Source organism: Penaeus monodon, chromosome 8, assembly GCF_015228065.2.
Source record: "Penaeus monodon isolate SGIC_2016 chromosome 8, NSTDA_Pmon_1, whole genome shotgun sequence".
Classification (NCBI taxonomy): Eukaryota; Metazoa; Arthropoda; class Malacostraca; order Decapoda; family Penaeidae; genus Penaeus; species Penaeus monodon.
In genome coordinates this window covers 52394151-52406949 of record NC_051393.1, presented here as the reverse complement: position 1 = coordinate 52406949, position 12799 = coordinate 52394151, and the positions used below count along the sequence as shown (strand labels likewise).

The 12799-nt window shown below is 42.5% G+C and overlaps 2 protein-coding genes across 2 annotated transcripts in view; both read left to right on the top strand.

Annotated features, from left to right (window-relative positions):
* Positions 1 to 3011: 3011 nt before the first annotated feature.
* On the top strand, positions 3012 to 9338 carry LOC119576008. Its single transcript, XM_037923536.1, has 4 exons — positions 3012 to 3093; positions 6005 to 6219; positions 7404 to 7639; positions 9299 to 9338. Exons 1-4 carry the CDS (start codon positions 3012 to 3014, stop codon positions 9336 to 9338), a joined length of 573 nt encoding a protein of 190 aa, XP_037779464.1.
* Positions 9339 to 9727: 389 nt separating this feature from the next.
* LOC119576442 (kinesin-like protein KIF17) overlaps positions 9728 to 12799 on the top strand; it is a 15854-nt gene continuing 12782 nt past the window's right edge. Inside the window, exons 1-3 of the mRNA XM_037924154.1 lie at positions 9728 to 9949; positions 11797 to 11922; positions 12530 to 12665. Coding sequence (XP_037780082.1) covers positions 9746 to 9949; positions 11797 to 11922; positions 12530 to 12665 — 466 coding nt within the window. The 5' untranslated portion in view covers positions 9728 to 9745. The remainder of the gene's footprint in view (positions 9950 to 11796; positions 11923 to 12529; positions 12666 to 12799) is intronic.

The following is a 12799-nucleotide window of genomic DNA, read 5'->3' as shown; positions in this document are numbered from 1 at the left end:
TTTTTTTCTGTTTCGGGTGAATTGAGACTTCTTGTTGTAGATATAAAATCTTGGACTAAGTTTGGGTTAAATGAGCAACTTGTATTTGTCTGAGAAACTTAGTAAGTTGGTTTTCAATATTCTGCTGGTGTTCATCGCCTTGGTCTGTGAATGTTTATTTGGTCACTTGTTCACTCACTCACCCATTTGCTCACTTGCTCTGGAACTCCTGAACTTACTCACTTGATCACTCATTCACTCACTCTCTCTCACTCACTCTCACTCACTCACTCACTCACTCACGCTCACTCACTCACTCACTCACTCACTCACTCACTCACTTACACTTACACACACACGCACGCACGCACACACACGCAAACTCACGCACTCACTCACTCTCACTCACTCTCACTCACTCACTCACAAGCTCTCACTCACACATTCACTCACACACTCGCTCACTCACGCACTCATGCACTCACACTTTCACCACACTCACACTTTCACACACACACACTCACTCACTCACACTCACCCATTTACTCACTTATTCACCCCCCCCCTCGACCACACACACACCCGTGCACTCTCTTCATTTTTTGAACTGATTAATTAATAATCGAGTAATTACAAAACATTACGATTTTTTTTTTACTTCGTTTTAGTTCAGTTTGTTCAAAAGTAAAAAAAAAATGAGGTAAAGTATCAACAAAGAAGGAAAGGATTTTATTTTTAGGGTTTAAAAGAAAGAGGTAGATAGGAAAAGTCCCGATAACGAGGATGCATGAGGACGAAATTAACGAAAAGATAATGAGGCAGGAACGTTAATTCGTGACGTTTCGAGTCACGACTGAATCCTTATCAGGCGACGGGACCGAGTAGGATTATTATTGTTGTTTTTGTTGTTATTATTATTGGTATTATTATTGTTGTTATTATTATTATTGTTATTATTATTATTATTGTCGTTATTATTATTGTTATTATAATTATTGTTATATTATTTGTTATTATTATTTGTTATTATTATATTGTTATCATTATTATTGTTATTATTACTATATTATTATTATTAATATTATTATTATTGTTATGATCATTATTGTTATTATGTCATATACGATCACACTGAATGGTTATTATTATTATTTTGCATCATTATGCTAGTCATAAACTGTTATTATTATATTATATTAATATTATTATTATTATATATTATTATTATTATACTATTATATGATCATTATTATATTATTTCAATATTATTATTATTATATTATATTATCAATACATTATATCATTATTATATCATGATGCTAACCAATGAGAGCCACACTGCGATCGGAATATGCACCAAAGTGCAGGTCAAAACACAGCTAAGAAAGGAGGAGATAGATAAGATAGTAATAAAAGATAAATAGACGTAATAAAAAACACATCAGCTGAGAAGTCACAGTCCCTGGAGGCAGTTTATTCCAGAGCCTAGAAATAACGAGAAAAAAAATAATAATGATGTAAAAAGAAAGATGATAATAAAGAAAAGATGATGAGAAAGAAAAATGACAATAATGATGTAAAAGAAATATGATAAGAAAGAAAAGATAATAAGAAAGACAAAATAACTTAATAATATATCATATAAGAATGATGTTTATTACTAAAGAAACGATGATAGAATGATTAAAAATAATATTATGATGTAAAATTGAAAGATGATATAATAAATCAAGATCGATAAGTAAAGAAACATGATAATAATGATATAAAAAGAAAAATGATAATAAAGAAAAGATGATAAGAAAGAAAAATAATAATAGTGATATAAAATTATAATAATAATTCAGAAAACAGAAGACGATCGATTTGCATCAAATGAGTTTAATTATTATCATCATCATTATTATCATTGTTTTTATTGTTTTTTTCCTTATTATTATTATCCTTTGTTATTATTATTTATTATTATTATTATTATCATTATTTATGATTTATTATTATTATATTTGGTGTATTTAATTCCATATATTCGATTCGCATCCGATTCTTTGTTCGAGATCGTAAGAATAGGTGAACAAAATAGATAGATAGATAAATAAGTAGATAAAATGAGTGGATAACTAACGAGATGAATAGATAATTGAATAGATAAGTTAAAGAAGAAATAAGTGGATAAGTAGATAAAGGAATATGTAAGTAAATAAGAAATAAAGAGTTAAATAGATAAGGAAATAGATAAATAAAGAATAAGTAGATAAATGAATAGAAAAATGGATAAATAAGTCTATAATGAATGTAAAAAAAACGTGAATTAATAAATATACAAAGAAAATATAATAAAAATGACAGAAAATCGCTTGGCAATTTTCTTTTCGAGACTTTTGTGTATATTAGCTTTCTCTCTGTCTCTGTTTATCTCTCTTTCTCTGTCTGTCTCTCTGTTTATCTCTCTTTCTCTGTCTGTCTCTGTCTTTTTGTCTCTGTTTCTCTCTCTCTCTCTCTCTCTCTCTCTCTCTCTCTCTCTCTGTCTCTCTCTCTGCTCTCACTCTCTCTCTCTCTCTCTCTCTCTCTCTCTCACTTCCTCTCTCCCCTCTCTCTCTCCTCTCTCTCTCTCCTCTCTCTCTCTCTCTCTCTGTCTCTCTCTCTCTCTCTGTCTCTCTCTCTCTCTCTCTCTCTCTCTCTCCTCCCTCCCTCCCTCCCTCCCTCCCTCCCTCCCTCTCTCTTTCTCTTTCTCTCTGTCTGTCTATCTGTCGGTCAATATATCCATCTATCTACCTATATATCTATTTATATCTATCTATTTGTCTATCTGTCATCCACACTATTCATGGCAACCTATTTACACGTCTGAACACGGGATTAATATTACCTTGGGTTATTAGCAAAGGATGAAGTTTGGAGTGTGACGTCTTGAAGTTTAACGTCTTGAAGTTTGAACATCATGAAGTTTGACATCCGAAGTTTGACATCTTGAAGTTTTGACATCATGAAGTTTGACATCCCGAAGTTTGACATCTTGAAGTTTTGACATCATGAAGTTTGACATCCCGAAGTTTGACATCTTGAAGTTTGACATCTTGAAGTTTGACATCTTGAAGTTTGGCATCTTGAAAAGTGACGTCTAACTGTAGGATTCTCTATAGCCATTATTTTGGGTGTGATTTCCCCCCCCTAGATAAGCTCCATTTCTATTCGAATATACTGATATATATTAGTGAAATTACTATATACTATTATGCTTTCACTATATTTAGGATTATATTTTTCTTGATGATCAAATACTACTTATAGGCTGCTATATTTGTCCAAATACTATATGCCTGTATGAGCTAAGATGTCCATGAAACTAATTAGAATAATAAGGTGAGGTGTGTGTGTGTGTGTGTGTGTGTGTGTGTGTGTGTGTGTGTGTGTGTGTGTGTGTGTGTGTGTGTGTGTGTGTGTGTGTGTGTGTTTGTATCAAAAACTAGTAAAGTTTTTTTTTTGTATGTGCGTGTGAGTGTGCCTGTGAGTGTATATCTAATAATATTAATGTAAAGTTTCTGTGTGTGTTGTGTGTGTGTTTGGTGCGTGCGTGCGTGCGTGCGTATATGCGTGCGTGCGTGTGACTGTATATCTAAAAACAAGTAAAGTAAAATTTCCCTGTGTATGTAAGTGTAAGTATGTGTGTCTCTTTCTCTGTCTGTATATGTACCTGCCTCTGAACCTATATATATATATATCTAGATACGTGAAATCCCTCTCTTTGTGAAACTATTAAAATGCCTTTTGTCGCCGCAGCTGTGTCGTGGGCTACAAAAGTCCAGCCATGAAGGTTGGTCACGTCATCTCTCTCTCTCTCTCTCTCTTCCTCTCTCTCTCTCTTCCTCTCTTTCGCCTCCGCTGCAGCCTCCTCCTCCTTGCGCTTTCCGGTTTTCGCTTTTTTTTTTCTAATTCTCTCTCTCTCTTGTAGTTTGAAAATCCTCCTTAGAAGTGGAAGCGTAATTTAGATTATAGAAATGGTCTTGTTCTTGTGTGTTTTGATCACTTTCTCTCTCTCGTCGTCTCTCTTCTCTCTCTTCTATTTCTCTTTCTCTTCCTCTTTCTCTTCCCTTCTCAAGTTCGTCTCTTCTCTCTCTCTCTCTCTCTTCCTTCTTTCTCTCTCTTCTCTCTTCTTTTCTCTCTCCTTTCTTTTCTTCATAAGGGTCGCTCTCTTTTTCTTATCTTTCTCTCTCTCTCTTTCTCTCTTCTCTCTCTCATCTCTCTCTCTCTCTCTCTCCTCTCTCTCCTCTCTCTTCTCTCTCTCTCTCTCTCTCTCTCTCTCTCTCTCTCCTTCTCTTCTTCTCTTTCTCTCTCTCTCTCTCTCCCTCTCTTCTCTCTCTCCTCTCTCTCCTCTCTCTCTCTCTCTCTTTCTCTCTCTCTCTCTCTCTTCTCTCTCTCTCTCTCATCTCTCTCTCTCTCTCTCTTCTCTCTCTTCTCTCTCCTCTTCTTCTCTCTCTCTCTCTCTCTTTCTTTCTCTCTGCTTTTTCATATCTTTTTTTATATTATATCTATATATATATTAATATATATTATTATATATATATATATATATATATATATATATATATATATATATAATATATGCTTGCTATGTATATATCCTTTATATTGCAAACATATCAGTGTGAAAGGGTTTGCTTGGATTATATAGTAACTTTTTTGATGAATATACTATTGACACCTCCACACACACAGCACGACACACACAACCAACACGACCACACCACAACACACACACACACACACACACACACACACACACACACACACACACACACACAACACACACACACACACACACACATTAATACAAACATATCTACAGTGGCGTGAATTAAAAAGTAAAAAAAAAAACGTGTTGTTGAGGCTTCAGTATTTCTGCCATTTGTATTATTTGTGTTATAGTGCCATGTACTGTACATAGAGATTGTTTGTCTGTCTGTTTGTAGAGCAATTATTCCGCGTTCGACCATTTTGGGAGATAAGCTTTTTTTTTTTTTTTTTTTTTTATATTTATATTTTTGAGAAAGGATTTAGTGCCAGATGGTTGATAATGATGATTTTTTTTTATGATGATGATGATGCACTAAAATGATGATGATCGTGATATATATATATATTTTTTTATATGAATTAAAGGTCACGATTTGAATTAATATCTGGTGTTTTTATCACTATTCTTGCAAGAGTAGATTCGTGTGTATTTTTGAAAACCGTTTAGAAATTCAATGTTTTTTTTTCTTGTTTTGATTTTCTACGCATGACGTGTTTTTTTTTTCTTTCTTCCATCTCCTTATTTTTATCCACGTGTCCCCCGTTCCCTCCTTCTCCGCCTTCCTGATTTCCTCCTTCCTCCTTTCCTCTCTCTTCTCTCCATTCCCCTCCCTCTGCCCTTCCCTCTCTATTCCCTCTCTCCTCCTCTGCTTCTTCATCCCCTCCCCATCCCCTTTACCCCCCTCCTCCCTCTCCCTCCTTCCCCTCTCCTTCCCTTCACCCACCCCTCCTTCTCCCCCTCAACCCTCCCTTCTCCCTCCTTCTCCCTCTCTCAACCCTCCTTCCCTCCTTCCCCTCTCCCCTCTCTTATTCTCTCCTCACCCCCTCCTGTCCTCCGTGTCCCTCCTTCCCTCCTACCCTCCCCCTCCTACCCACTTTCTCCCCCCCCCCACCCTTCCTTCCCTCCCCTTTCCTTCCCCCTTCCCTCTCCCTACCTCTCTCTTCCCCCCCCCTCTACCCACCTTCCCCTTCCCCTCTCCCCCTCTCCCCTCTCCTACCCACCTTCCTCTCTCCTACCCTCCCTCTTCCCCCTCCCCTCCCCTCTCCTACTCTCCCTCTCCCTTTCCTACCCTCCCCCTCCCCTTCCCTCCCTCCCCTCCCCTCCCCCGTCCCACCTTCTCCCCGCACCAACCCCTTTCCTACCCTCCCTCCCCTTTCCTACTCCCCTCCCTCCCCCACCAACCCCTTTCCTACCCTCCCTCCCCTTTCCTCCCCCCCTCCCCCCCTGCAGCCGTGGTGTCCGTGGTGGCGCCCGACGAGAGCGCGCTGGAGGAGGAGCGGGAGAAGGTCCGGCGCGAGTACGAGCAGAAGATGATCGCCATGAGGGCCGACATGGAGGCCGAGCAGGCCAACAACGCTCTCCTGCAGGCCAACATGACCAACCTCAAGAAGCAGTACGAGGAGGAGGTCAAGATGGTCAACGAGAAGGCCAAGGTCGCGGCGATGGTAGGTCGCGTTTGGAGGGGGATGGGGGAGGGGGGGGGAGAGGAGAGGAAGGGAGGGCTAGGTCACTAGGGGAGGGGGAGGGGGGAGAGGAAGGGAGGGGAGGTAGGGGAGGGGGAAGGGGGGGAGAAGGAGGGGATGAGGGGAGGGGAGGGAGGAGAGGGCTAGGTCACTAGGGGAGGGGGAGGGGAGAAGGGGGTGAGGAGGAGGGTCGTGAGTAGGTCACTAGGGGGGGAGGGGGAGGGGGTCGTGGTGGAAAATAAGAGAATAAAAGAAAATAGATAGAAACATATATATATATATATATCAAGAGAGAGAAAGAGAGAGATAGATAGAAAGATATATATATAGAGAGAGAAAGAGAGATACATAGATAGATATAGATAGACAGATGGATCGGCAAATGAATAAGTAAATAAATAAACAGATATATAGATGAATACATAACTAGAAATTAATTAATATACAGATAAATTCATAATTAAATAGATGAATAAATAGATAGGTAAATCAATATATAAATAGGTAGATGAATAGATAAATAAATATATAGATAGATAATGAATGTATAAATAGATATATATAAGTACATAAAATGTTATTGTTATTATTATTAATATTATGTCATTAACAACACTAATATCAATACAAAAATTCATGAAATACATGACCTATAATTTTGACCATCCCAGCATCTGTGTGTTCTTAAAAATTTGCAACAGTGAGTCAAAATTTGCCTCAGTGAGTCAAAATTTGCCTTAGTGAGTCAAAATTTGCCTTAGTGAGTCAAAATTTGCATCATTGAGTCAAAATTTGCATCAGAAAGTCAAAATTTGCATTAGTGAGTCAAAATTTGCATCAGTGAGTCAAAATTTGCCTTAGTCAAAATTTGCCATAGTCAAAATTTGCCTCAGTGAGTCAAAATTTGCCTTTGTGAGTCAAAATTTGCCTTAGTCAAAATTTGCCTTAGTGAGTCAAAATTTGCCTTAATCAAAATTTGCCTTAGTCAAAATTTGCATCAGTGAGTTATAATTTGCAAGTCAAAATTTGCCTCAGTGAGTCAAGATTTGCAAGTCAAAATTTGCCTCAGTGAGTCAAAACTTGCCTCAGTGAGTCAAAATTGGCATGGGCGCGTTCTGCGAAATGTCGGGGCGACTCGCACGGCACCCAAACCCCGAACCCCACAGGAAGCGCAACAGAAGGAGGAGGCGCTGAGGCAACAGCAGCTGCTCCTGCAACGGACGCAGGGCCAGACGCAACCCCAGCAGCAGGCAGCGGGGACAGTTCCTCAGAGGTCCCCGACGGAGGGCACCGAGGCCGACACGGAGGACACGATCTTCCTGGAGGGTCCGGGGCAGAAGGCGGCGCCGGTGAAGGCCGCGGCCACGGCGGCGGGCGCGGCCAGCAACGCCACCCAGGACAAGTCGGTTCACGGGTTCCTCCTTCTTTCGCAAGCTCTCTCCTTCTCTCTCTCCTTCTTTCGCAAGCTCTCTCCTTCTCTCTCTCCTTCTTTCGCAAGCTCTCTCCTTCTCTCTCTCCTTCTTTCGCAAGCTCTCTCTCTCTCTCTCTCTCTCTCTTCTTCGCTTTCCGCCTGTCTGTCTCTCTCATTCTCTCTCGCTCTCTCTCTCTCTCTCTCTCTCTCTCTCTCTCTCTTCTTCGCTTTCCGTCTGTCTGTCTCTCATTCTCTCTCGCTCTCGCTCTCTCTCTCTCTCTCTCTATTATATATAATTATATATAATTTTATTAATATTTTAAATTTAAAATTACTCTCTTCGCTTTTCCCTCTGTTTTTCTTCATCTCTCTCGCTCTCTCTCTCTCTCTCTCTCTCTCTCTCTCTCTTCTCTTCTCTCTCTCTTTTTCTCTCTCCTCTCTTCTCTCTCTCTCCCCCCCTCTCCCCCTCCTCTCTCCTCTCTCTCTCTCTCTCTCCCTCTCTCTTCTCTCTCTCTCTCTCTCCCTCTCTCTCTTCTCCCCCCCCTCTCTCTCTCTCTCTCTCCCCTCCCCCCCCCCCCCCCCCCCCCCCCCCCCCCCTCTCTCTCCTCCTCCTCTCTCCTTCCTCTCCTCTCTCTCCCCTCTCTCTCTCTCTCTCTTCCTCTCTCCCCCTCTCCCCCCCTCTCTCCCCTTCCTCTCTCCCCCCCCTCTCTCTCTTCTCTCCCCCCCCCCCCCCCCCCCCAACCCCCCCCCCCCCCCTCTCTCTCTATTTTTCTCTCTCTCTTCCTCTCTCCTCTCTCTCAACACTTAATGCATGCATTGACCAAAGAAGGATCATTATCATTTTTTTCTTTCCTTCTTCTCACATTTCTTTTTTATTATGATTTTTTTTTCTTTTTTTTTATCTTTATCACTTTTTTTTTAACTTCATTTCACTTTTTTTTTTTAGCCTTATCAGTTTTTTTTTAATCATATATATTTTTTTTTCTTCTTCTTTTTATCTTTATTATCACATTTTAATCCATTTTTTCACATTTTTTTTATCTCGTTTCACTGTGTCAAATTTAAATTTAATTAAAAAGCGGGTTCTATGAAAAGGTGTATTTGTAAGATTTTTATTAATCATTAATAATAATTTCGGGACTGAATGATATGATGTGAAAAGGAGATATTCAAGCATGACTTGCGTTTTAAAAGGTTTTCAGCAACGCTAGTAATTATTTTCAAACTGAATAATATGATGTGAAAGTTGATATTAAAGCAATTATATTCAAATTGAGAATAATTATATTCTAACAATTAATTTGAAGAGATACTATTTTTTTTAACGTCAGATTAATATCGAGACTGAATGTTTTGAAGCAAAAAGGTGTCACTCAAACAATGAAATTTGAATATAAAACAAAACAAAATTTTTTTTGAACAACAACTTTTTTTTTTTCCCAGACAAAAATTTTGTGAAAAAAAAGGTTTCAAAGATTAATTTGAAGAGATACAAAAAAAGGTGTTTTTATTAAGATCAGGAATAATTTCCAAACTGAATAATTCGATGCGAAAAAGATGACATTCAAACAATCAAATTTGAAAACACACCAATTTTTTTTTTTTTTTTTTTTTTTTTTTTTAACGACAGAATTTTTTTTTTTTTTCCAGAGCTCCTGAGATGATGAATTCCATGCAGAAGGAAGCTTAAAGGTGAGTCGTTTTCTGTTTCTGTGTTGTTTTTTGTAATGAGGGGCTGTTACTTTTTTTTCTTTGGGGGGGGGGGGGGGATTTGATGATGTAAATAAGAATTGCACAGATAAATTCACTCTCCGATACAGACAAATGCACATAGATACATACACACACAAATGTAGACGGTACAGATACACACACACACACACACATGCAAACACACACACACACACACACACACACACACACACACACACACACACACACACAAAACACACACCACAACACACACAAAAAAAAAAAAACAAACACCCTCCCTCACAACCCCCCCCACACACACAAAACCCCCCTCCCCTTCCCTTCCCCCCTTCGATCCAACTAACCCCTCCCCTCCCCCCCAGACTGAAGCAGCTCGAGCAGCAGATGGTGGGGGGCGAGAAGAGCCAAGACAAGGAGCTCAAGGTGAAGCGGAAGCAGAGGAAGAAATACCACGAGAAGAGACTCAAGATCCTCAGCGACGCCCTCAAGTCGGTCGACGACGAGGACGGGATAATGATCAAGGTCTACGACGATATTCACGAGGAGCTGAAGGCCAAGACGGAGCTCGCCAAGACGCAGAAGCTGAAGGTGAGGGGGAGGGAAAGGGGGGGAAGGGGGGGAGGGGGAGGAAGGCCAAGGGCGGAGCTCGCTAAGACGCAGAAGTGAAGGTTGGGGGGGGGGGAGGGGGAGGGGAGGGGGAGGGGGAGTGAAAGGCAAAACGGAGTCGCCAAAAACGCAGAAATGAAGGTGAGGGGGGGGGGGGGGAGGGGGGGGAGGGGGAGGGGGAGTGAAGGCCAAGACGGAGTCGCCAAGAGCAGAAGCTGAAGGGGGGGGCAGGGAGGGGGAGGGAGGGGGGAGGGGGAGCTGAAGGCCAAGACGGATCTCGCCAAGAGCAGAAGCTGAAAGGGGAGGGGGAGGGGAAAGGGGGGAAGGAGGGGAGGGGGAGCTGAAGGCCAAGACGGAGCTCGCTAAGACGCAGAAACTGAAGGTGAGGGGGAGGGAAGGAGGGGGAAGGAGGGGAGGGGGAGCTGAAGGCCAAGACGGAGCTCGCCAAGACGCAGAAGCTGAAGGTGAGGGGGAGGAGGGGGAGGGGGAGGAGGGGGAGGGGGAGCTGAAGGCCAAAAACGGACTCGCCAAGACGCAGAAGCGAAGGGGAGGGGGGGGGAGGGGAGGGAGAGGGGGAGGGGGGGTGAAGGCCAAGACGGAGCTCGCTAAGACGCAGAAGCTGAAGGTGAGGGGGGGGGGGAGGGGGGCGGGGGGGGGGAAGGAGGGGAGGGGGAGCGAAGGCAAAACGAGCTCGCCAAGACGCAGAAGCTGAAGGTGAGGGGGAGGGAGGGGGAGGGAAGGAGGGGAGGAGGAGGAGGAGGAGGAGGAGGGAGGGAAGGAAAGAGGGAGAGAGAGGAAAGGAGGGAATGTGAATGGGAGAGAAAAGTGGGAGAAAGAGAAGGAGAGAGGGAGATTGTGGTAAAGCGAAATGGTGGGTGGAAGGAGGAGAACAGAGGGGAAGGGGGAGGGGGGCGGGGGGGGGGAAAAGAAGTGGAAGAGAGTGAGGGAAGGGGAAGAAAAGAAAAGCAATTAGAGAGGAATGGAGAACGAGGGGAGAGGAGAAGGAAGAGGGAGATAGAAAGACAAAGACAACTCTCCAAAAACGAGATGGGTGGGAGGGGGGAAGAAAAAGGGGAGCGGACGAAAGGGGGAAGAAAAAGGAGGGGGGGGGAGGGAGGGGACGGAGTTGGGGATTAGCTCTGGGGGTGCTCGTCAAAACACAGAAGCTGAAGGTAAGAAAGGGGGAGAAAGGGAGGGAGAGGGAGAAAGAGAGAGAGAGAGAGAGAGAGAGAGAGAGTGAGAGAGAGAGAGAGAGGGAGAGGGAGAAAGAGAGAGGGGTAGAGGAAGAAGGAGAGGGGGAAAAAGAGCTAGAGAGCTAGATGGGGAAAGAGATAGAGGGAGAGATGGGGAAAGAGAGGGAGAAAGAAAGAAAGAAAGAAAGGAAGAGAAGAGAAGAAGAAAGAGAAGGGTAAAAAAAAATAATCATACTTCCGCCACTCCCCTTACATAATATAAACTTGACGTAATCTATCCTTTCAAAATTCAACCTCGAAGTTTTCAAAGATAGGTAAAAAGAAAGGATATTTCTGTTTTCATTACTCAATACGTTTCCAACCCTCCCCAAGCCTGTGAGTGTCTTATAAATTCTCCAAGTGACCCACTCTGACCTCGCTTGACCCGCAGACAGATCAGGTCGATATGACAGGAAATCCAATAAAAGAAAAAGATAATTATTCATTCGTCCACCTTCATAATATCAATTTAACGCCATACGTCCATCTCAGAAAATAACCACGAAAATCACAAACTTTTCAAACGTTTAACCCCACGAGTCGATTATAAATTCTCCCGCTGAACCCATTTTGACCTCGCTTTGACCTCCCGAACAGATCAAGTCGATGGAACAGGAGATCCAGGACCTGACCTCGGAATTCCAGGAGGAGAGGACGGACTACCTGGAGACCATCCGGCGTCAGGAGCAGCAGATTAAGCTCCTGCAGGGGATCATCGACAAGGTGGCTGCAGGAGGTCGCCCCCTTCCTCTGTGGCTGTTTTTTTTTTTTTTGTGTTTTTTTTTTTTTTTTTTGTTTTCCCTGTCGCTGTGTCTATGGCTGTTCTTTTTTTTTTCGTTGTCTCTCTTGTTTCTGTTTTCTTTCTGTGGTCTGGATGTTTTGTTTATGTTGTTTGCTCCTGTTGCTGTGTCCCTGTGTCTTTGTTTCTGTGTCTCTGTCATTATGTTTTTCTTTCTGTCTCTGTCTCTGCTTCTTTATGGATTTCTATGTGTCTTTCTAACCCTTTGCCTCCCCCCCCTCTCTCTCTCTCTCTCTCTCTCTCTCTCTCTCCTCTCTCTCTCTCTCTCTCTCTCTCTCTCTCTCTCTCTCTCTCTCTCTCTCTCTCTCTCTCTCTCTCTCTCTCTCTCACTCTCTCTCTCTCTCACTCACAGGTTACTTAAATTGTGCCACAGTTTTTAAAAATGATATGCTAAAAGTGACAAAATCGTAACCCTGTGCATCACAGACGAAACCTAAACACCAGCCATGCATTACAAGCCACACAAACACATTGTCCTCATCACGACGCTCTCGATCTCACCCCTTCCCCCCCCCCTCCCTCCTCCCCCAGGTGCAACCCACGATCCGACGAGACTGCAACTACAGCAACGTGGAACAGATTAAGAAGGAGGCTGTGTGGGAGGACGAGTACCAGAGATGGAAGCTGCCTGACCTTGTTATCATCAAGACTAAACTCCCTCCGCCAGGTACGTGGATCAAGAGGCGTGCCTGCAAAGAATAGCGTCTATGGCAAGCACTGAAACTGCTCCCTCCCTCCCCTTCTCCAAACATCTGAAACCTATATTATTTTAGGATAATTTGATCGTAAAATCAGTTTCAG

Bases quoted from the DNA above. Each gene is read 5' to 3' on its own strand.
- LOC119576008 (XM_037923536.1), top strand. From the start codon at position 3,012: ATGAAGTTTGACATCCCGAAGTTTGACATCTTGAAGTTTGACATCTTG. The intron at 3,094-6,004 runs GTGACGTCTAAC...CCCCCCCTGCAG, and splicing joins GAAGTTTGGCATCTTGAAAA to CCGTGGTGTCCGTGGTGGCG. The intron at 7,640-9,298 runs GTCGGTTCACGG...TTTTTTTTCCAG, and splicing joins AGCAACGCCACCCAGGACAA to AGCTCCTGAGATGATGAATT.